The sequence below is a fragment of the Theropithecus gelada genome, chromosome 1 (genome assembly GCF_003255815.1).
Source record: "Theropithecus gelada isolate Dixy chromosome 1, Tgel_1.0, whole genome shotgun sequence".
Classification (NCBI taxonomy): Eukaryota; Metazoa; Chordata; class Mammalia; order Primates; family Cercopithecidae; genus Theropithecus; species Theropithecus gelada.
This window is the reverse complement of record NC_037668.1, coordinates 27498610-27524859: the sequence shown is the minus strand read 5'-3', so window position 1 is coordinate 27524859 and position 26250 is coordinate 27498610. Positions and strand designations below refer to the sequence as shown.

The 26250-nt window shown below is 37.5% G+C and overlaps 1 protein-coding gene across 1 annotated transcript in view; it reads right to left on the bottom strand.

The window, feature by feature from the left end:
• Nucleotides 1-26250, bottom strand: part of ATF6 (activating transcription factor 6) — a 210081-nt gene that overhangs the window by 48138 nt on the left and 135693 nt on the right. The window contains exon 15 of the mRNA XM_025388269.1: nt 6307-6391. Coding sequence (XP_025244054.1) covers nt 6307-6391 — 85 coding nt within the window. The remainder of the gene's footprint in view (nt 1-6306; nt 6392-26250) is intronic.

The window sequence follows — 26250 nt, the reverse complement described above, 5'->3', positions numbered from 1 at the left end:
TATAAGCAGAACCAAAGACAAAAACCACATGATTATCTCAAAAGCTGCAGAAAAGGCCTTTGACAAAATTCAACACCCCTTCATGCTAAAAGCTCTCAATAAATTAGGTATTGATGGGACATATTTCAAAATAATAAGAGCTATTTATGACAAACCCACAGCCAATATCATACTGAATGGGCAAAAACTGGAAGCATTCCCCTTAAAAACTGGCACAAGACAGGGATGCCCTCTCTCACCACTCCTATTCAACATACTGTTGAAAGTTCTGGCCAGGGCAATCAGGCAAGAGAAAGAAATAAAGGGTATTCAATTAGGAAAAGAGGAAGTCAAATTGTCCCTGTTTGCAGATGACATGATCATATATTTAGAAAACCCCATTGTCTCAGCCCAAAATCTCCTTGAGCTGATAAGCAACTTCAGCAAATTCTCAGGACACAAAATCAATATGCAAAAATCACAAGCATTCCTACACACCAATAACAGACAGAGAGCCAAATCATGAGTGAACTCCCATTCACAATTGCTTCAAAGAAAATAAAATACCTAGGAATCCAACTTACAAGGGATGTGAGGGACCTCTTCAAGAAGAACTATAAACCACTGCTCAACGAAATAAAAGAGGACACAAACAAACGGAAGAACATTCCATGCCCATGGATAGGAAAAATCAATATTGTGAAAATGGCCATACTGCCCAAGGTAATTTATAGACTCAATGCCATCCCCATCAACTACCAATGACTTTCTTCACAGAATTAGAAAAAACTACTTTAAAGTTCATATGGAACCAAAAAAGAGCCTGCATTGCCAAGTCAACCCTAAGCCAAAAGAACAAAGCTGGAGGCATCACACTACCTGACTTCAAACTACTACAAGGCTACAGTAACCAAAACAGCATGGTACTGGTGCCAAAACAGAGATATAGACCAATGGAACAGAACAGAGTCCTCAGAAATGATACCACATATCTATATCCATCTGATCTTTGACAAACCTGACAAAAACAAGAAATGGGGAAAGGATTCCCTATTTAATAAATGGTGCTGGGAAAACTGGCTAGCCATATGTAGAAAGCTGAAACTGGATCCCTTCCTTACACCTTATACAAAAATTAATTCAAGGTGGATTAGAGACTTAAATGTTAGACCTAAAACCATAAAAACCCTAAAAGAAAACCTAGGCAATACCACTCAGGACACAGGCATGGGCAAGGACTTCATGTGTAAAACACCAAAAGCAATGGCAACAAAAGCCAAAATTGACAAATGGGATCTAATTAAACTAAAGAGCTTCTGCACAGCAAAAGAAACTACCATCAGAGTGAATAGGCAACCTACAGAACGGGAGAAATTTTTTACAATCTACCCATCTGACAAAGGGATAATATCCAGAATCTACAAAGAACTTAAACAAATTTACAAGAAAAAATCAACTCCATCAAAAAGTGGGCATAGGATATGAACAGACACTTCTCAAAAGAAGACATTTACGCAGCCAACAGACACATGACAAAATGCTCATCATCACTCGCCATCAGAGAAATGCAAATCAAAACCACAATGAGATACCATCTCACACCAGTTAGAATGGCGATCATTAAAAAGTCAGGAAACAACAGGTGCTGGAGAGGATGTGGAGAAACAGGAACACTTTTACACTGTTGGGACTGTAAACTAGTTCAACCATTGTGGAAGATAGTGTGGCAATTCCTCAAGGATCTAGCACTAGAAATACCATTTGACCCAGCCATCCCATTACTGGGGATATACCCAAAGGATTATAAATCATGCTGCTATAAAATCACATGCACATATATGTTTATTGCAGCACTATTCACAATAGCAAAGACTTGGAACCAACCCAAATGTCCATCAATGACAGACTGCATTAAGAAAATGTGGCACATATATACGATGGAATACTACGCAGCCATAAAAAAGGATGAGTTCATGTCCTTTGCAGGGACATGGATGCAGCTGGAAACCATCATTCTCAGCAAACTATTGCAAGAACAGAAAAGCAAACACCGCATGTTCTCACTCATAGGCGGGAATTGAACAATGAGAACACTTGGACACAGGAAGGGGAATATCACACACTGGGGCTTGTCGTGGGATGGGGGGAGGGGAAGGGATAGCATTAGGAGATATACCTAATGTAAATGATGAGTTAATGGGTACAGCACACCAACATGGTACATGCATACATATGTAACAAACCTGCACGTTGTGCACATATACCCTAGAACTTAAAGTATAATAATAAAAAAAGAAAAAAAAATAAGAATTGGGTGGACTAAAAAAAAGAGGGAATAGTTAGCTGTGTAAAATACTAACAGTATTTTACCTACAACCATCTGATCTTTGACAAACCTGACAAAAACAAGAAATGGGGAAAGGATTCCCTATATAAATACTAATGGTATTTTACACAGCTAACTATTAGCTATGTAAGAGGTCAAGTAAGATGACAACGGAGACATGACCTTTGACTTGGCGAGATATTTGTCATTGACTTCCCTTTGCAAGAGCATTTCAGTGGAGTGGAAGGGCAATGGCATTTTATGGAGTGAAATGGCAAAAGCTTGGTAAGGGTGAAAAGAAGACAAAATCGGAGGTAAGGAAGTAGAAGCAGTGAGTGTGAGTGAGTCTTTTGATAGTTCTGCTCTAAAGGGTAACAGAGAAATACGATGTGAAGTCAAAGAAGTCTCCCTATACCAGAGGTAACAGTAATATTAAGACATTTTGGGCTGCGTGCAGTGGCTCATGTCTGTAATCCTAGCACCTTGGGAGGCTGAGGCAGGAGGATCACTTGACTCTAGGAGTTCAAGACCAGCCTGGGCAACACAGGGAGACTCTGTCTCTACAAATAATTTAAAAATTAGCTGGGAGTGGAATGTGCTTGTGTTCAGGAGCTACTCGGGAGGCTGAGGTGGGACAATTGCTTGAGTCCAGGAGGTGGAGGCTGGAGTGAGCCATGGGTCACGCTGCTGTACCTCAGCCTGGGAAACAGAGGGAGTCCCTCCCTTGAGGAAAAAAAAAAGGACATTTGTATGCTGATGGGAATGACCCAGTAGAGAAGAAGGAACTGTATAAAAGAGGAATGGTATAAATGCAGAGTAAAGTCTTTGAGTATTGTGAGAGGTGCTAGGAGTCAGGGTCCAAAAGGAAGAAATTACCTTAGAAGTTGGCGATGATGTTTTAAGGACAATGGCACTGATGATTATTGCAGTAAAACAGCAGCTAACCCTAAAATAGGCACTATTTAAAGCTTTTTTATTCATTTCACATCAACTCTTAGAAGAAGGTATTACTAATATCTTATTTTACAGATGAGGAAGCTGAGGTACAGAAAAGTTAATTAACTTGCCCAATGATACATATCTAGCAAGTAGCAAAGCAGGGATTTAGAACCCAATGGAAGAGATTTTTCTTTCAGTGCAACAAGAGGGAAGGCAGAGTTTGTGGGTGTAGATGCAGCTGGGCCGGTGGTAGTGGAAACATGACGTAGCTCTTGCATGATGACATCTGTTTTCTCAGTGTAGTATTTGGTGAGTTCATCAGCTGATGGGGTGGGGAGAGAGGATGTTGGAGTTTCGACAACAGGAGGTGAGAAATTCTTTTTTTCAGAGAGGGAAAGTGAATTTACTAGCAATGACTGGCAATATTAAATATCCCTTTGAAATTAATGGTCATAAATTTGAAGTGAATCTACTTGTTCTCACTGAACGATACTTTCTAGCAATTTTCAGCTGCTTGAGACCAGGCATAGAGAGGAGAGCCGGGTTTACCTAGAGAGCAGTTTTTCCAAGAAAGTGGAACCTAAGAAGAAAGGAGCCAGGAAGTAAGGGGTGTTCACAAGAGAGTGGTGACAGTACAGGACCATGGAATTTAAGCTGGGTAAGGAGGAATGTATGGCCATTAAGGATGTGATGGGCACAGAAAAGAAGTGGCAGGGTCAAAGGACTTTAGACTTGTGAGGTAAGAGAGTAGTTGGAGTGTGAGTTTTAAAGTAAGAGAGTAAGTAACAGTCAAGAGTGGGATGCCTGAAAAGGAGATTTCAAAGGGAGTGCTGCTATTGACGATGATAAGGTCTAGATTATGACCATGTGGATGGGAGGCTGAGGTGGCGCAGAATAAAAGATGACTGGATCCAAAAAGGCTAGAGTACCAATGACTCCTCTATGCGGATGCTGAAGTTAGACAGCAGGATGACAGAGGCAGTGGAAGAGTCGTCAGTGGAGTAGATGACAGCAACAAATAAGGGTAAGAGGAGTAAAGTGTGATGTGACAGATTTGCAAGATGTTAAGGGGACTGAAGGAGAAAGAAGGAGAAATAATTTGAAAGTTGTAGTGGGAAGCAAGGATACCATCGACCCTGCTGCAGACTTTGAGGTACATGAGGAAGGGGAAAAAATCAGGCTCTAATTTAAGAAGTAAAGAGACTGTTCAGAGAAAAGGCTGAGGATGTAGCAAAGTACTTGAAACATGGTATATATTCAATCAATATTTCTTGAATTTGAATCTTAATTTTTTAATAGGAGCTTATCCTAAAAAGGAAAGTTTTTTTAAAAAAGACTATTTACAAGGAGTCTGAAACAGATTAAAAAGACAATGTTCCTCTAATGACTAGATTTTCCAAATCCATGAAAGGCTCCTCTTCAAAAATCAGTCACCTTGCCAAGATAAACATAGTCAAACAGCATCTTGTTGGTTTTGGCTTAATATAAATAGATAGCTCACTGTTATAAAATAAGACCAGGAATTCTCTTACATAAGAACCCAATATCAGAAGAACAAAATTCAGTGAATTCTGCCTTGATAAAACTCAGAAAACAGCCTTTCTGAGCATAAGCTGACACTTTAGTCTATTATAGTTTAGGCAGAGAAACTTAGGTACCTGCAGGTTGAGAATAAGTGAGACTTCCTAAATACATTCTTTGGAATGTAATAAAATGCACTTTGGAATATATTCTTCTTCAGGTAGTAATACAATTATTCCATGAGTAACTTGAGAGGTATGTCTTTATTGAAGAAAGAGATGTTCTTCTCAATGTTATCATTTTTCTTAAACTTGTTCTGAATGTCTTTGTAGGGCTAAGTAAATATTGTAATTTTTTATGCTTTAACAAAAAATTCATTTATGTTTATGTCTATAAAGTTACTTCCTAAGCATTTCTAATAAGTTGTCTATATACAGCTCATGAAATTCTATAGTCCTCTATGGTCTTAAAATGTACGATGAATATTACTTTTCCCCTAAAGACTAAATTTTATTGAAACTTATCTGGAATCTCCCCAAAATTCTAGTGTTTTGTTTTATAATTGTATTTGAAGGTTTAATTATTATTTATCAATCAAAATGGGAACTGGTTCAACTGCAGGTTACTTCAAAGGGCTTTTCGTTTTCGTCTTCTTCATATACTATGAGGTTTTTGCTACCAGACAGAAAATGTACTAGTACCTCCATTATGTGAGATACACGAACTTGAAAAAGATGGCCAACTCTCTGATTTTCAATATGATGTGTCAGAGAAAGCAATGAGTCAATAACACACACTGTGCTCATTTATAATCCATAGCTGGTAATGGGAGTGAGTTATTTCTCTTCTCCATGAAGAATCAAGCTGGAAGTAATATCTGCTTCACTAGATTTCTTAGTACCTCACATATTACTTATGTGACTTTCTCTTTGGAGTACAGTGATTTTTGGGCTTGTCTTTTTTTCCTTCTAAACTATAAGCTGGTACACTATGCCTTAACATCTGTGCATTATATTATTATTTGTATTTTGCTTAATGTCCAGTGCTAGTAATAGAACAAAATACAACAGTAATACTATCAATATCAAACTCGTCAGTATTATCAACTAAACATAAATAAGCCAGGCTTCTGTGGCAAGGTCTAGGATGATATCAACATTTAGGTAACACAGGAAACTGCTTTGAGTTCCAAAAATCTGATTTACAAATTCACTGTCAGAACACAGCAGTGGCTTCTTACACTACATTTATGACTAGAAAGGTCCCAGATGCAAGTCTGTAGAGGAGTCAAGATGCTAGCTTTTCCAATTCTGTAAGTAAAAGAGAGATACTTTTTCTTTTAGGGATGTAGTAATTTTTAAAAAAAGAATAATGGATTTTAAAAATAATATTTTTGTGAAAACAGTGGAGAAATGTTTCAGAAATAATGTATGGATATATACTCATTTAACTGAACATTTTAAATGTCTTTGAACTAATGAAGAGAATCTTGGTTAAACAAAGAAATCTCATGTTGTTCATAAACCAGAATTTCAACTTACCATTTATGTTTATTGCTGGTAACACAATTGACATTTTTGGTCTTGTGGTCTTGTTATGGGTGGTAGCTGGTAACAGCAGGTGATCCTAAAATTAACAAAGAACAATCTGTTATATATAACAACTGGCTTAGTCCTAGAACAGGTCAAATTCAGGGTTTCTAAGAGGCCAATATTTCATTGAGATGATGAAAAATTATAGTTTTTATTTGAAGTTGGCTTAGACATAATTACACACCATCTTAGAATCATTCATTCATTAATGTAATACACATTTACAGAGTGTCTACCATTGTCAGGCACTATGCAGTGATCTTGGAAAACTCTTAGGTTTCTATAATACATATGCTGTAGCATACTATAAAGAATACTGATCAAGCAGTCAAGACAAGGGATTTTAATTCTAATTCTGCCACTAAATAGCTGTATCATCTGGACAAGACTATCTATCCTTTCTGTGTTTCAGTTTCCAGTCCTGCAAAATGATGGGGGCTAGACTAGATAATGTCACAAGATACTGAAAGTATCTATCCACTAAACAACATTTTCAAACTTTTTTTTTAAAGGCAATAAACTGTTTTTCCCATCAAAATTCTTATCCCGGGAATTTTCTACTTGTAGAAGAAAGGAACTATCAACATGTAGAAGAAAGATTCTGACTGAAGCAGGGCCAAGCCCTAGAGCCTTGCCTGCTTAGCCTCCTCTTCTCCCTTTGAAGTGACCAGAGCATTAGACATTTATTTGCAAGTGACAGGTGCATGCTAAAGAAGATGTACAGTTTTTGCCCTTAAAAAGCATAGTGGCTGGGTGCGGTGGCTCACCCCTGTAATCCCAGCACTTTGGGAGGCCAAGGCGGGCAGAACAAAGAGTTAAAAAATTACAAATACATGCCTAGCACAATTGTATAGTCCTACATTGTGTAGGGCATCTGAGGTTTCTAATTTCCAGCACACAAGTACTAAAAGTAAGAATGAGCCAAGAGAAGTTTGGCTTCAGAAAAGGCAGAGTATAAGTGTTTTGAAAATGTATATACATCTGTAGGCATTCTAAGGCTGATTATAGATGGCTTATGACTTTGATATTAACTACTGTTTTCAATAACTCCTCTTCTTTCTAGTAAAAACATATGAACTGTCACAGAAAAAAGAAAAAAAAGCATATTAGCATTTCCATTTAAGGGAGCATGGTTAAACTGGAGATAAAACTCAACCTAAGTTTGACCCATTTTGCTTTCTTTTCTTGTTCCTGTGTTCACTGTTTCACCATTCATGCAACAAACTTACTATATGAAATAACTCATCAAAAAGTAGGATCTGATACAGCTGAGAGCAATAAAAATTCAACAGAACTTCAAAGTTCAAAGTTGATATGATTATGAAGTGCGATTATCAGCAAAATTAAGAAAAAAATCTAAAAAGTGAAAAACAAATTGAAATTGATATACATGAAGAGAACTGTGTAGAAAACATTTCCAGTAACTGCTTGTATTTTGTGTAATTCAAGGCAACGTTTCCAAGAGAACATGTTTTTAAAAATCGGGGAGGAGAGAGAAGATGAGTAAAGTTCTGTTAGAATTCCAGCATTGCAGCAAGGGAATTTTTTGTTTTGTTTTTTTTTAAGTGCATTGTTAGACACAAAGATCACACATTTCTGGGTAAGATAACATTATAACCAAGAAAAAACAGAATTTGCTGATCTTCAAGCCATGAAAGTTATACATAGCTTAATTCCTATCATTAAAATACTGCTTCAGGGTCTCTAAATTGAATGTGAAAACAAACCAAAAAACTTGCAAGCCCCAAATTAAGGCTATTGTAAAAATAAACACACTTAGATTCCACTGGTCATGGGTTAAGGTCGGGCTCAGACTTAATTCTGAGTTTCCTGCTAAGATATAGATGCCATACTAATTGTTGTTTTTAAACACGATCTTCTGAACACAATGTCTCCTACTTTCTCTTTTCACTAACTTTTTAACAAACTAGTTACTTTTGCAGCAGAAAGCTAAAAACCATGTATGATTTATGAAAAAGAAGAATCACATCTTGCATGCATACAAATAATTAAAGTTAACCTGCCTTGTCTCTAATTATTAAAGGTTTGCAAACTGGAGTAACAGTTTTAAGTACTTGTTTACCAAGAGGCCCAAAAATTAGACTGCAGGGAACCAAAGCTGGTATACTACCAACTCTAACAGTACGTATCTTGTAATAAAAATAAGTGTCTATATATCATATATCACATATATTTTATCTATCTTATCTATGTATCTGGGACAATGTAGTTACTTCATTGAATATTTACCTCCACTTCCTCAAAATAAATGTTTCTTGAACCTCACAACAATGAATCCTGAATCATTAGTTTCTCTGTGTTCATCTTACTCTTTTTTAGATCATTAATACTGTGAGCCACATTTTCAGAAACAAAGGAGCTGTAATCACTCAATAAATATTTACTGGCTTCTTACTGTTCATTTAAAAAAATTACTCAGCACAGTACCCTGTCATGTATTCAGCATTGTGCCACAGAGGATATTTTCTTTTAAAGAATATAAATCCAAGTTTTTATTTTGTTGGGAACACTGAATTGTGGCAGAAACAGCCATTTTTTTAAACTCAATATATGCTCTCCTTCTTCTATAATATTAAAATAGCAACAGGACTTGTGATATTCAGTTGGGCACAATGCCACCCAGAATAAAGACTGTATTCCTAGCCTCCTTTGCAACCAAATAAGGCTACACAGTCTGGTCAACGGACCGTAAGAAGAAATGGCAACTTCTTCAAGGTGGTAATGGTGGAAGGCTTTCCTCCTCCTTCCCTTTCTCCTTCTTGCTAGCTAGAAGGCAGATATGACTGCTAGAGCTGGAGTAGCCATCTTTGTTCCATGGGACAGAAGCTGCAAGTTGAGAATTATGGAGCAAGAAGACAGAAGGAGACAGGGATCCTGATGATTAAGTAGCTATCATTAGATCTCTGAAACGTATACATGAAAGAGAAATAAACTTCTAATTTATCTAAGACACTATTATTTTGTATTTTCTGTCACTCAAACCTAAACTTAAACCAAATTACTAGTTAAATTACAAATTTGTGAAACAGTTCTAAAGGAATTTGGTCAAGAGGAATCTCCATAATAGTTAATCAAGAACAGCATTGTTATTTTTTAACAGCATAGAAACCATATTTATAATTTAGTCTTCTTGATATCACACCCCCTTTTACTTAAATACTTATTAAGGAACTAGTGAAGGAAATTCAATCCCGGAGGTACAATTTGATAAATCTGTACTTCTTTCCCTCCAATTAAATCGTTTAAAATAACCCAACTGTGACAAAAATGAAACTACTTAAAAATAAAAAGGATAGTAGAAAAAGAATGTTGCCATAGAAAGAAATATATTTTGGCACTGTCACTCAAAACTATGTCACTAATTTTAAGACATCTTCGAATGGACTCCTGAAATGTCTTTATCAACCTTTCCGTAGGGCTTAGATACCATAGGATTTCCTCTGGAATGAAATCATGTGGACAAATATTATGATCAATGTATTGTTACTCTTATTCCCAGAAAAAGTTAGAGAAACATGGAGGGGAGGGGGCAGGGAGAAACACCAAAACATTTCCCCATAAAAATAAAGCATCAGTTTTCTAATGTTATGCAATATTGTACATGAGAAAATATACTACTTTCATACAGTTCTCCCAATTCCCTCTTCCAAGCAATTTGTTAGAAACCAATAAAATATGAGTGCATAACACAGCATTCAAAGTTACATTTCTTCTCTTTTTAAGAAAACAAAAGCATTGGAGACTGGCTTATCAAAAGAAAAGGATCACATTTTGCTCTGCTGAAATTAATTATGGTAACTCACAATAGAATTCAGGCCCTATTGAGAGTTATCAAATGTTGATTCTACATAGCCATGTAGAATACAAACTGATTAAATGACCCTTCCCATTCCCCCTATAAAACTCACTGACTAGTGCCCCTAGCACAGGGAACATCCACAACTATTGAGTTGTATCTTTTTTCAAGACTATTTTCATTAATTGTATTAGTCAGTATAATTGTGTAATAAAATATTACATAAACTAATAGTGTGAAAAGAGAGCAAAAAGATAAAAATAAGTTTTAAAATGTTCTCTCCTTGCAAAGCCACCATAAAAATCGTAATAGTCTGCCCTCAGATTGCTTAACAAGTACCTTTAAGTTCTTATTCCAATTTAAAGTAACTGTAACCAATACTGGAAATTATGGTTGCTGAATTGTGCGTACGGTTTATGCAAGAAAGGCAACATGCAACTCTGAAGAGTGGATCTGGACTCAAAGAAAAGAAAATTGGCCCTGCATACAAAACTAGCCAATGAGTGCATATTAACATAATCAAATGAAATAGATATGTATCTTTTTAAAAACTAATTTTAACCAGTACTGTTTATTAACAGACCATCTACTAGTCCCCATTATATAGATAAGATGGCTTCTACTGTATTAGAAAACTCTGGCTCAAGGTTGCAGCCCTTTATCTTTAATAGAAAGGAATGTATTTCTATCATAATTTCCCCTAGAAATGAAGGAAACTCAGGCTGCACTTGTGACACTGAGCAGCTTTTACACGGATCAACACAGACCTCTATTAGGGAAAAAGTTTTGCATAGCAGACCAATAGTAACAACAGCCTCTTAACATTTTATATTTGGCCCATATCCACTGGCTTCCAGAGATGGGATTGGTTTTCCAATATACGAAACTGTTAGAAGCAGATCAAAAATAAAAATAGCACCTAGCCTTATTTCAAAAATTGTATTAAATTTTCTCTAACCTATGTCCCTGTCCTAGAGAGCTTTTGTTTTCTTCTATCACTCTATTTGGTATCTTTCAAGCTGTCAAAGAAGTTGAAGAGCATGTTAACCCTCAAAAATTAGAGCCAAAGCATCAACTAGAAGTAGGCCTTTCAGAGTTATTTATCTAAATTTACATTTTGCACTAGTGTTGTTTTCTAGCAGTTATAGTAATTCCTGATCAAAAAGCAAATGTGTTCATTCATTAAAGCAATGGAATTTGAAATCATGAAAATATACAGACACACATTGTGACATATCCTGAAAATAAAAATTGCAAAAAACAAAATTAAGGGTGGTAAAATTAAGTAGAAAGTAATCATTTAAAGTCTATTAAAATGTCTACTACACAGGGCTTCTCAGCATAGTAAAAACATAAGCAAGGTATATTACTCACCCGAAAACTAGAATTACTATAAATAGGTAATATGAATGCTGTATTTGTGCCATTAATGTATGCAATAAAACTACAGACCAATAAAAGGAAACGTAGAGCTTGCATCTGCACCATTAGTATGCATGTCAGCCAGAAGAATAAATCAAAACTATTAGTGTACAACAGATGGCCCAAGAATGAGCCAAGGTTTATGCTTTGACAAGAGGAAACTTTTGACACTTAATACAAATCTGATAATGCTGGCAAGGTCACCGAGGAAAAATGAGCTTGAAATCCTAATAAGTACAAATTCAAGTTTTGATTTAAGATACACTTTTCATGTCAAACTCTGGAGGATGTCCACTGCAAACTGCCCAATTAACTGTGCCTCCCCTTTTATTCACACCAAAAAGTATTAGGTTGGACCATAAAAAATTGTCATTTTTGTGAGTCAAATATCAGTAATTTCATAAGGTTCAATCTAAGAGTGATATATGCCTCTCTTTTTAAAAACCAGAATTAATTTTGAGTTTCTTGGTCAAAATGGTTTCTTGTAAATACTTTCCTAAGGACAGGATACTAGCACCCAAAATCATTCTTCTCTTTTGATGAGAGTTTCAGGAAAAATGTTTCTAAACCAGGTCAGGATTGATCTCCCTAGGGAAACCTCTTAGACAAAATGTTGGTTACATGCTCTGGACAGGTATAGGACCAGGAAGTCTTCAACCATGTGCTTCATATTACTTCATTCAATAACTTGGAGTTGGCTGGGTGCGGTGGCTCACGCCTGTAATCCCAGCACTTTTGGAGGCCGAGGCAGGTGGATCACGAGGTCAGGAGATCAAGACCACCCTGGCTAACATGGTGAAACCCCTTCTCTAATAAAAATATTTAAAAATTAGCTGGGCGTGGTGACAGGCACCTGTAGTCCCACCTACTTGGGATGCTGAGGCAGGAGAATGGCATGAACCCAGGAGGCGGAGCTTGCAGTGAGCAGAGATCGCGCCACTGCACTCCAGCCTGGGCAACAGAGCGAAACTCTGTCTCAAAAAAACAAAAACAAAAACAAACAAACAAAAAAACACTTGAGTTAATCAAAGTTCAAAACTTTGTTAGGTATAATAGAGGGCCTTTTCAAAAACTGGGAAGTACGTGATTTAGGAAAATAAGTTAGGGCCTCTGAAACTTGTTAGCAATTGTAATTTATTGAGTGCCAACAGGGCAGCAATTCAAAAAAAAGTCTTCTCAAGGAAAAAGATCAAACACCAAATGCATAAAGAGTTTAACCATTTGGGAGTTTGTCATATATAATGTTTACAAGATACTTCATTTTAGAAAATTCACTTTACTCAGGACTACTGGTAGGAAGTGAATTTCCTGAAGATTACGTTGCCTCCTACAGGTGTGCTACCAAAGAGACCACAAGGGGTCAGGTAGGAGGGTCTATGGCTACAGCAAATTGAGTCAACAAGTTTTCTGAGAAAAGTTATTAGGAAACACTTTAAGCAAAAAGTTAAAATTACCTCAAATGCCACTTGTGTTTGTGTAGATAGCACAGCAGGGTGGGAAGGGAACACAAAGAAATACACTGGCCAACTCATGATTTCATATCAATGATTCTACAACTTTCTGGAAGGGGAGAAAAAAAGGGGTTTCATGTAACTTATATTTCTAAAGTTATCTCTCTCCTTGCATGAGCCTCCAGCCTTCACTCCAGATCTTGATCCTTTTCAAAGCAATTTTGATGTTGGCTTCACATAAAGAAATATGGAGGACTGTAAAATGCCCCTAAGGCACATTTTAGGAAAGACTAGTCTTAACAAGGCAAACTACAAAGTGGAATAAAAAATTTTAACCATAATATGCTTTATGTACTTGAGTGAACAAATTTTCTCTCAGAATCTTGGGTTAACAAAATAGCCAAACTCAACACTTGCTCGCATTAGAAGCTGAGCTTTATTGCCAGCTGCAATCCTAGTTAAAGATGGAGGTATGATACTATATAAAGCTGTTCCACAATCTAGAAGAGTTCACTTTTCATATCACATAGGGTGTACTTTATAAAGCCTAGTAGTTTTCTTTAATCATAAATAGAATAGTAAGTTATCAGTTTCCATTCAGTTTGTGTGCGTGTGTGTGTGTGTGTGTGTGTGTGTGTGTGTGTGTGTGTTTCATTTTGCTTTGTTTTTTTATACAGTCTCATTCTGTCGCCCAGGCTGGAGTGCAGTAGCGCAATCTCGGCTCACTGCAAACTCCACCTCCTGGGTTCAAGTGATTCTCCTGCCTCAGCCTCCTGAGTAGCTGGGATTACATGCACCCGCCACCATGCCCAGCTAATTTTTGTATTTTTAGTAGAGACAGGGTTTCACTATGTTGGCCAGGCTGGTCTCAAACTCCTGACCTCAGGTGATCCACCTGCCTCAGCCTCCCAAAGTGCTGGGATTACAGGTGTGAGTCACCACACCTCACCTCCATTCAGTTTTAAAGTGCATTTTTAAGGTATAATGCATTTGTAGGAAATACAATTTTTAAATTGTTTAGTCAAATATTGTGCTAAAAAGAATTTCATTTAAATTTCAGGTGGTAACAGCTTAAAAGTGAAACTGGGGTATAATAGTATAGAATAGTATAATAGTATTAAGTTCTGTACTAACTATGTATCTTTCAGAAAGCATTTAATCACAGGAAGCTGGGATCAGAAGCAAACACAGTGCCAGTCGTAGGTCCTTCTAAAACAGAAGCTCTTAACAAAGGATACATATCAGAATCACCTGCAGGATTTTATAATATAAATACCGACATTCCTCAACTCTTGGAAAACAATTTATTACATGGCAAATCTTGAGGTGGGCCAGAATTTTTCACTTTTAACAGTATCCCTGGTGATTCTGATGCAGATAGTTCCAGGACTCTGCATTCACAAACAGTGGCCAGAGTGGCACAGACAGAGATTAAGAGGACGGACTCTGGAGCTAGACTGCCTGGGTTTGTCTGGCAGTTAGACAAGCTAGAAATTCTGCTTCCATCACCTAATTTATAGCTGTAGGATATACAGCAAGTTCCTTAATCTTTCTGTGTCCTCATTTTCTCATTAGTAAAATAGTGACAGTAACAATACCTATTGCACCGATTGTTTATAAAGATTAGACAAGTTAGTATTTCAACACTTATAAGTGTTCAATAATTTTTTTTTTAAGGGACCAAAAAGTTTGAGGACAGTGAAGTCCTTGAGGAAATGCAACAGTTAAATGCAACTGATACAGGAAATTTAGATTTGTTGTTTAAGTTTATTCCCTCAACCACATAGTTGAGAGCCATTGTTCCACTGCTGAATAAAATAAAGGATGACAGGCACACATGACCAATTCAAACTCTTTAGTCTAGAAATGAAATCTCTTTATAATTTGTTCCCTACTGATTTGGTCTCTCTCCATCATGATCTCACTTGTGTTTATCCTTTTTATAAACATTAGCACTAACTGCCATAGATATTCTCTACCAGTTCAACCAGGAAAAGAAGACATCCCTATTTTTTATTTCCTTTAATATAAAAGATGACGGGAAAAATAACTGAAGCAAAAGTATTCAAAGCCTCCACTCTATCCCTGTACCTTTTGTAAAGGGGTGAGTTTTTGTTTTTGTAAGTGCTGTGTGTGTGCTAGGGGTAAGGAAGTGGTGGAGAGCAGAGTTGGAAGAAACTAAATTGGTTTAAACTTTAAAAGGTATGAGTTATCAGCAGAAAAAAAAGGTCTGGAAGTTGGAAGGATGAAAAGAGATGGATAAAGAGGGGCAGCCTCAGCTGTGGCCTTTGTAGAGGCACACACCTTTACCTGCCCCCACTTCGGCTCTTCATTCAAATGTCAATTTCTCAGTGAGGTCTTTCCGGGCCACCTTAGTTAAATTGTACACACGCATTCCCACCAAACACACTCACCTTGTTTCCTTTCTCTGCTTTACTTTTCTCTCTAATCCCTATTATATATCTTTACCCTTTATAAATGAGCTCCATAACAGCAGACATTTCCATCTGTTTTGTTCATTGCTGAATCCCCAGGATCTACTACAACCTTTCATATAGTAGGTATCCACAAATGATTTATAATGTAAACTAGCTACAGGAGGACTATTATAACAGCTTTTTAACTAGTTTTTTCCCTAAGGAGGCAAGAATCTCTAAGACTCTTTCAGGTCAAACTATTTTCAAGCCTTTTTGCACTTTGTTGAAATTTACTCTGTTGGTGAAAAAGCAAAGCCAAACTGCTAAGCCTTAGCATAAATCTATGTAGTGGCACCAAACTGGTCTAGTAGTCACTGTATTCTTCACTGCCACATACAGTAACGATGAATCAACCAACAAATGAGTAAACAAAATATTTTAAAGCCAATTTCAATTTAGAACATCCTTGTTGAAGCAGTAAAAATTATTAACATTCTCTGTGATGAAATGGCAAGAACATAAAAAACTGTTTTGCTGCCTACTGAAGCATAATGGCTATCTCAAGAAAAAGCACTTGGGTGAATGATTTGCAAGCTGAACAACCCACTTGTTTCAATATCACTTTTACTTGAAATAATGGCCAATAATATTGTTATTCAGGCATGGGTAACCCATTAAGCACTTTTTAAAAATGAAGTAAGCCTGATATTTCAAAGAAAACACTTGACAGTATTTGCAAATGATAAAATTTGGGATTTTGAGTGAAAATTCGAATTTTGGAAACCACATATCTACTACCAGGAGTATGACTTTTTCTTCATGTGATTCGTGGTAATACTAATGAATGTTATTCTTTGATATTATATAATGAAATATGTTCTTATTTGGAAGATCTGCCTCTTGGTGAACTAATATCTTCCAAATGAGCAGTGAATGATGTTACAAAATCACGCATGGGGACAAGTTCCATTCAAACTGCAAGACAGATCAATGGATTTTTAATGTTACACGGGATAAAAGTGTCATTGATATGGCTTTAGATTCTATAGGGCAACTAATCTTTTAAGAAATTACCACTTGCGGCCGGGCGCGGTGGCTCAAGCCTGTAATCCCAGCACTTTGGGAGGCCGAGGCGGGTGGATCACAAGGTCAGGAGATCGAGACTATCCTGGCTAACATGGTGAAACCCCGTCTCTACTAAAAATACAAAAAAAAACTAGCCGGGCGCGGTAGCGGGCGCCTGTAGTCCCAGCTACTTGGGAGGCTGAGGCGGGAGAATGGCGTGAACCCGGGGGGCGGAGCTTGCAGTGAGCCGAGATCGCGCCACTGCACTCCAGCCTGGGAGACACAGTGAGACTCCGTCTCAAAAAAAAAAAAAAAAAAAAAAAGAAATTACCACTTGCTGAGTTTTCATGTATTATCAAAACAGAATAATTCACAATTATTTGAAAAGGCTATTAAAATACTCCTTCCCTTTGCAACTACTTACCTGCATGAGGGTAGATTTTCTTCATATATTTCAACTAAAACAATACATTGCAACAGACTGAATACAGAGACATATATAAGACTCATGTTATCTTCCATTAAATCACATATTAAAAACCTGCAAAACTGTAAAACAATGCTACTCTTCTCACTAATTTTTTTTGGGGAGATATCACTATTTTCCATTAAAAATGTTACTTAAAATTTTAATTGATTTATTCTTTTCAAATAAAACATTAAATATTTTAAACATTTCTTAACTTTTATTTCTACTAATGGCTAATGATATTGAGCATTTTTATATGCTACTCGCCATTTGTATATCTTCCTTTGGAGCAATGTCTACTCAAGGGTTGAAAAACTAACTGGTTGGGTACTATGCTCATTACTGGGTGATGGGATCATTCATACCCCAAACCTCAGCATCATACAATATGCCAATGTAACAAACCTGCACATCTACCCCGAATCTAAAATAAAAGTTAAAATTATGAAAAAAAGACTAGCCTTAAAGGTTACTTCCGATAAATACATACAAATATTTCATATGTATTACATATTTCATATGCATGACAGACAGAAACATCTGTAAGAATAATGTTTGTTGCTTAATAGGACAGAAGAATGTGTAAGTGGGCAACATAGTGGTCTATCTACTATAATTTTATATCAAACATCATAATGATGTTACTAAGATTATACCCAAAAAAGTATTCTTATATATATGTACTATCCTATACTAGAAAATACTTTATCAAAGTTTTCATTTTTCAGTTTCACACAGCATTGCTTAATTATCTATTTCAAACGTAAAATTTTTAAATGTTCTTGTATAACTGAAGATCATCAGTTTTGTACAAAACTTACAGAATGAACATGTCTCAGCTAATGCATAAATGTATGTCACTATGAGTACATATGCAAAGCAAATAATTAGCATATACTATAACATTAAGGAGATACTTTTAATAAACTACTTTAATCAAGCTATTCTGACTTCATTTGTTGTCAATACTTTTAATCCTCTTTCTGAAAGTATAAGCAGAAATTATATTCATAACACTTTATTCTTCCTACCATATTGTTTGGTCTTTAGACTTCTAGTAATATAATATAATGATGTAGAGTTTAAATGCAAAAGATTATATTTGATTGAATGGCTTCTTATTGAAAATGTTAACTCCCAGCTCAATAGGCTCGTAAAAATTGCTTCCTAAGAGGTCTCTTTTCATGTCATCTGTTAATTATTTATAAGCAAAAGTTGAGTACCATTCCTCACGTTGTCCATAAATTATTTAAGTGAAATGACATAAAGGAAACCAGTTTTACAATAGCCTAATTGATATAAACAAGAGTTGTGTTCCTACAGCATATTTCTGGCTACAAAAACATCGCCAAACTTCTAAATAAAGACCCCGAGCACTTCTAATATTAAATATTGAAATAAATGTGAGCTATACATACATTTAATAAAGACCAATAAAAACAAGTAAGATAATTTATGCAATTTTTGGACAATCAGTAAGTGATGGCGGTCGTAGTGATGGTAGGTTAAGTCAATAAACGTTTGTGAAGCAAAAGTTATAAGGATGTGGGAGGAAACTGGAGAAAACCTGTGCAGACACGTGGGGAAACCATGAAAACTCCACACAGACAGTAGCCCCAGCTGGGTACTGATTTTTTTTCTCATTAATGTTATGTTGAAATGAAGCTAAACAAAATGACATTCTTTGAGAACCTGCTGTGATCTGAGATGTTTCTTCAACTCTGGACAGGTGCCTAATAGAAGGATTGAAGTAAGCTGTGGAATATGTAGGTCACAGGTTCAATAATTCTGTGCTTATCCCACAACATAACATGTAAAAAAATAGCAGAGAAAAATTTCCACCAATAAATATGCAAGACCCAGAGGAATAAGGCAGTGGAGTTCTGAGTTGACTACACTTACTCTATTTAAACTGTTTAAAATGTATGAAATAATTTTTACCTGGAATGTTTTGTCTTTTATATTTACTACCAAATAAGACTTAATAAACTTAAGGGAAATTCTTTTTAAGCATTTATCAAATGATCTAACTTTTACATATTTAAGAAACTAACTTTTTAAGTACCAAAATCTGGAAGGGTAAATAAAAACATTATGTTCGTGACCACAGAGAATCAGTTTTGAAAAGCAATTTTCAGGATTCTTCATTCTGATACACTAGACTTATTTCTCCCCAACTCTTGGTTAGAAAAGTAATAGAGAATTACTGAAGCTGTTAATGGGGTGACAGAGTTGATTTCAAATGGGCTTGTAGAGTGTAAAGATTCAGTATAGATGTTTGGAATAACTTGCAGCTGTTGCAGGGTAACTAGGCTTAATGACATCACTGGGAATACTGAAGGAGAACTGCCTGGAGTACTTTAAAATATTTATATTATTGTGATATGAAAAAAGTGTTTAATTAGAAGCCAGAAAACACATTGGCCTTTGTTTAATTCTGAATCAGATTTCTAGATATCTCAACATTCTTACATATTCCTGGGTACACTTATACACATATATCCTCTGTTGTAACAAAGTGCCTCCTCTAATAAGAAAGGGGAGAAACGATTTTCTTTAGTTTCATCCAGGTTTGGTTTAGCTCAATTTAATTCAGAATACTTTAGAATTTTACCATATGCAAAACACCATAATGGAAAAAAGGTGAATAAAAAATCCTTCACTATTCTCAAGAAACTTATTTAGTGAGGATGTACATAAAAATACAGAATACAGGACGGGCACAGTGGTTCACACCTGTAATCCCAGCACCTTGGGAGGCCGAGGCGGGAGGATCACCTGAGGTCAGGAGTTCAAGAACGGCCTGGCCAATGTGGTGAAGCCCTGTCTCTACTAAAAATACAAAAATTAGCCAGGCATGGTGGTGTGTGCCTATAGTCCCAGCTACTTGGGAAGCTGAAGCAGGAGAACTGCTTGATCCTGGGAGGCAGAGGTTGCAGTGAGCTGAGATTGCACCACTGCACTCCAGCCTGGGTGACAGAGTGAGACTCAGTCTCAAAAAAAAAAAAAAAAAAAAAAAAAAAAAAAAAAACAATACGATGCGTACTATACAACTGTATTATGGGAATTCAATGAAATCATGGGGATTTAGTTGAGTGTTCAAATATTGCTCCTTGAGAAAAAGCCTAACTGCCTATAGGTACTCTCAAGGCACCCAGAGGTACATTATTCTTTCATCCAGATAAAAACACTGGGTAAATGTCTCAATATTCATGTTAAATCTACCTCTATTCGGTTTATAAAACATATGGAGCAGCCCTGAATTAGCAATACAGAATATTAGTACTCTAGTCTCTCACCAAAAGCCTGGACATGATATTTAGAAGGCATACGTGAAGCACATGCTAGCCATCCATTCCTGTAAGCATTCTAAGTTCCAAGACCAAGTTGCACTGTAAGAAGGTTTGGCTTGCAATGTTTAGCCTCTCTCTGAATGGCTTTTACTGAATTGTACATTATGAACCAGATGACAAATCAATAAAAATTTACTAGGAGTCAAAAAAATCTATACTTAATGGAAACCCACATCTCCAAAATATACCACAATAGCAGGTTTTGGCTCAACTCTAAGTATCATCTCAGTTACCTCAGAAATCTTAGTTCCAGAGCAGCATTGTTTAATAGAAATATACTGTGAGATATATAAGCAAGCCACACACGTAACTTTAAAATTTCGGGCACACAAAATAAAAAACTAAAAGGAAATATGTAAATTTAATTTTAATAATCTACTTTATTTAATGTATCGAAACTATTATCACTCAACATGTAAGCAACATAAATGTTATTGAAATATTTTACTTTTTCTTCACCCTAAGTCTTCAAAATCTAGTGTGCATTTTACACTTACACCACATCTCAGTTAGGACTAGTTACATTTCAACACTAGTGGCTACTGTACTGACCAGTCCAGCTCTAAAAGATAAACTTCTTTTGGGAAATGACCCTTTCAGGCTTCCTCCCTAACATAAAACTACAGCTCTTCTCCTTTCCCCCTTTTATTCTGTAGGTTTTTTAGGAGCAGTAGCCATGACAAATCCACTTAGCAGTTCTTCAGTGCTGAAGGTTAGAAGGTGGGGGAGGAGTTGGCCAGTAGGATACTTTTATTTATTTTATTTTTTGAGACAGGGTCTCCCTCTATTTCCCAGGCTGGAGTGCAATGGCGCCTTGGTTCACTGAAACCTCTGTTTCCCCAGGCTCAAGTGATCCACCCGCCCCCACCTCAGCCTGCGAGTAGCTGGGACTACAGGTACATGCCACCATGGCCGGCTAATTTTTTGTATTGTAGTAGAGACGGGGTTTCACCGTGTTGCCCAGGCTGATCTTGAACTCCTGAGCTCAGGCAATCCACCCGCCTCAGCCTCCCAAAGTGCTAGGATTACAGGCATGAGCCACCGTGCCTGGCTCTTTACATAATATTTAATTAAGTACAAATATTATAGTCCATTCTGAGTTGGAAACACTTCAACTTCTCTTACATTTTGCAGAAAAAAAACAACACACAACTTGAAAGGGATGTTAATTTGTTAAAATTTTACTGGTTTGCATATTTCTGAAAGAACTCTCTTCTAATGTAATTTTATTTACTGATTAGAACACAGTAAAGTGCAGTGAAAAGTGCACTAGCCTGAAATGGAAGATGATTTGACTTCTAGACCTTGCTTTGTCACAAATGAGTTGTGTGCTGCATATAACTCTCTGGGTCTAAATTTCTTCATCTATAAAATAAGGAGCTAAAAGTACACCTCTAAATCTCAAACATCTAAAGTGGAAACTATATATTTATTCAAGAAATTCTAAATACTTCACACTTTCAAAGCAATATTATTTTTCCAATATAATATCGCAAAACCTTGTAAAAATGAGATTAAATAATAAAGCTAAAAGAAATGGCCAAATTGTAAAAGGAAACTAATTTTACTGATAATAGGTTCAATTCCTGTTCATCTGCACCAGCTAAGTTTTCACCAATAAGTAAAAATAACACAACATTGTCTATCAAAGAGAATTCGTTAAATTCAGTTTACTAGTGAAACATTTTAAATTTCAGTAACTGGGATTACTAAACTTCACTAATAAAATTCTGCTACTGACTTGAAGACTACAAGGCTACAGTAACCAAAACAGCATGGTACTGGTACCAAAACAGAGATATAGACCAATGGAACAGAACAGAGTCCTCAGAAATAAGACCACACATCTACAGCCATCTGATCTTTGACAAACCTGACAAAAACAAGAAATGGGGAAAGGATTCCCTATTTAATAAATGGTGCTGGGAAAATTGGCTAGCCATAAGTAGAAAGCTGAAACTGGATCCTTTCCTTACTCCTTATACGAAAATTAATTCAAGATGGATTAGAGACTTAAATGTTAGACCTAATACCATAAAAACCCTAGAAGAAAACCTACGTAGTACCATTCAGGACATAGGCATGGGCAAAGACTTCATGTCTAAAACACCAAAAGCAACGGCAGCAAAAGCCAAAATTGACAAATGGGATCTCATTAAACTAAAGAGCTTCTGCACAGCAAAAGAAACTACCATCAGAGTGAACAGGCAACCTACAGAATGGGAGAAAATTTTTGCAATCTACTCATCTGACAAAGGGCTAATATCCAGAACCTACAAAGAACTCCAACAAATTTACAAGAAAAACACAAACAACCCCATCAAAAAGTGGGCAAAGGATATGAACAGACATTTCTCAAAAGAAGACATTCATACAGCCAACAGACACATGAAAAAATGCTCATCATCGCTGGCCATCAGAGAAATGCAAATCAAAACCACAATGAGATACCATCTCACACCAGTTAGAATGGCAATCATTAAAAAGTCAGGAAACAACAGGTGCTGGAGAGGATGTGGAGAAATAGGAACACTTTTACGCTGTTGGTAGGATTGTAAACTAGTTCAACCATTATGGAAAACAGTATGGCGATTCCTCAAGGATCTAGAACTAGATGTACCATATGACCCAGCCATCCCATTACTGGGGATATACCCAAAGGATTATAAATCATGCTGCTATAAAGACACATGCACACGTATGTTTATTGCGGCACTATTCACAATAGCAAAGACTTGGAATCAACCCAAATGTCCATCAGTGGCAGACTGGATTAAGAAAATGTGGCACATATACACCATAGAATACTATGCAGCCATAAAAAAGGATGAGTTTGTGTCCTTTGTAGGGACATGGATGCAGCTGGAAACCATCATTCTTAGCAAACTATCACAAGAACAGAAAACCAAACACCGCATGTTCTCACTCATAGGTGGGAACTGAACAATGAGATCACTTGGACTTGGGAAGGGTAACATCACACACCGGGACCTATCATGGGGAGGGGGGAGGGGGGAGGGATTGCACTGGGAGTTATACCTGATGTAAATGACGAGCTGATGGGTGCTGACAAGTTGATGGGTGCAGCACACCAACATGGCACAAGTATACATATGTAACAAACCTGCACGTTATGCACATGTACCCTAAAACTTAAAGTATAATAATAAAAAAAATTTAAAAATTAAAAAAAATAAACAACTAAAGAGTAAAAAAAAAAAAAGACTCATCAAAATAAAGCAAGCAAAGAAAAACATATACAAATGTATAATCATCCAATATGGAGGCTGGGCACGGTGGCTCACGCCTGTAATTTCAGCACTTTGGGAGGCTGAGGCGGGCAGATCACTTGAGGTCAGGAGTTCAAGACCAGCCTAGCCAATGTGATGAAACCTGTTTCTATCAAAATTACAAAAGTTAGCTGAGCGTGGTGGCACACACCTGTAGTCCCAACTACGCGGCAGGCTGAGGTCGGAGAATCACTTGAAACTGGGAGGTAGAGGTTGCAGTGAGCCGAGATCGCACCACTGCACTCCAGCCTGGGTGACAGAATGAGACAAATACATCTATCTATCGATCAATTGACAGATGGATGTATTCGGCTTCCCATGGATAATTTCAGTTCAAGGTGAGCAGATATTTCTATGTGTTAGCAGTACAGTTTTCTAATGCAGAGAACAGGGATGGTCCAGCACCTATTTCTGTAACTCACTGGGTCCTTTACTTTTTCTCAAAGATCAGTAATTTTTAAAAAATGCCTGATGTCAATGCACTACAGCATTTTCCAGAAATGTTTAAGTGCTGACAGAGGAAATAGAATTCCCCCCTACTCAAATCACAAAAGCTGAAACAGTTCATCTAATCAGTATAAGACATGAATGCTTTCTTGTATATATTTTTAGAGGTAATTAAATGCTCTAGGGGCAGGGAAAAAGCACTGAGTAACAAAATGATCAGATATGTTGCTAAAGCTATTATGAAGCCCCAACCTAAAAGCAGAGTAAAATCCTATTCTAAATATGTAGACATTCTCACAGTCATATAGGCACATTTCCTCCCAGCTACTTGATCTCTATGTTCCATACTCTAATCACAATTCCTGCCTCAGACAAATATCATTTTCACAATTAGGAAACAGAGCCTTAAGAATATTTGGGGGAATGGATGTATCTGTTATCTGAATCAGGGGATATCTGTCAAATGAAATTAAAATATTAGATTGAATTTAAATGCAAATATTTATCCTCTATGAAAGTATGCATATACTATATTGCAACAATGTAAAAACATAGATGCATCCTTTAAAATAAGTAAAACACACAAAAATAGTAACGATTTTGTTAGGCTAGTAAACTGTAGGTGATTTCTCCTTTTATATTTTTCAAATTTCTGAACATTGAGATAGTACTTTTGAAATTAAAAAGCTTGCTTGCTTTATTTATTTATTTATTTATATATTTATTTATTTATTTATTTTTGAGACAGGTTCTCACTCTGTCAGCCAAGCTGGAGTGCAGTGCCATGATCTCAGTCCACTACAACTTCCGCCTCCTGGGTTCAAGCAATTCTCTCACCTCAGCCTCCAAAGCAGCTGGGACTACAGGCACACACCACCACGCCCAGCTAACTTTGGTAATTTTTGCTTGAGACAGGGTTTCACCGTGTTGGCCAGGCTGTTCTTGAACTGACTTCAAGTGATCTGCCCATCTGCTCACCTTGGCCTCCCAAAGTGCTGGGATTACAGGTATGAGCCACCGCATCTGGCCTGAAATTAAAAATCACTTAAATTGATCACACAGTTATTTATTAATGGTTGAGACCGCGTAGGTAGGAGGCCGCTGTGCTCTCCATAGTCCACAGCTGGTCCAGTGTCTTTCTGGATATCCAGACACCCTGCAGTGGTTGCCGTCCTCCACCTTCGGGATAAGCAGGTGCACCCACATCCGCACTGTGTTGCATTTTTCTTTCAGCAGCTCAGTCTCAGGTTTTACCTGATCAATCAGATCCATTACATGCTGGTTGCTCCGCAGGCGCTGTCCCCCGCTGCCAAGCAGTGCTGGGACCTCGATGGAGAACTGAGTCTGCAGAGGTGGCAGATTTTGGTTGGGCCCATCTCCCACGGTGCCTGGGGTGGCCAGGGGCTCCGGGGTTGGCACCGAATGGATTCTGGACAGGTCTTGCAGCCGGAGCTCCTGAACTCGGCTATTCAGCTCCAAGACCTCCTGAGGAAAGAAGGCGGACACGAGATCCTCGGCCTCCTGGGCGATACAGGCCCGAAACAAATCTACTTTCCCCTGCATGTCCGGCTCTAGCTTCAGCGGAAAAGCCATGGCTTCTAGAGGACTCGAGCTTTGGGGTGGACACGACCTGGGTTATGCATCCCCCTTGGGCGGCTGTGCTCGGGCCTCGCCGCCGCCACAAAACAGACCATTCCAGAAATTATGTCATAGGGTCCCAGAAGCCCGCGTGGCTGGAAAGGAAGTGGTGCAGCAGGAAGTCGCGCCCCTGCCCAACTCCTCCTGACGCCTTCGTCAGGCTGACCTGCGTCCCCGGCCCTATCAAAGCTCTGTGTGATGAGGTTCGAGGCCCAGCCGGTTAGAGGATCGAAGACCACGTTGTTAGGGGAGGCCCAGCCGGATCTAGTTCCTGAGGTTGCCCTTCTACCTACCTGACCGCCTGGGTGGCGGGGCGCCTGACTATGAAAGACAGTTCCAAAGAATGTCGTTTAAGCATTGTGAAGACCTGTTAATGGCAAGGCGGCATACTTACATGGGAGTTCAACAAATCGACAATCCCTGGGTCAAAAATATACAATCTCTTGAAAAGAACCTCACCAAATGGGCTCTCCAGAGCAACGTTCACTTCTGGGAGCCCTAAGTCACAGCTTTACAGGTAACCT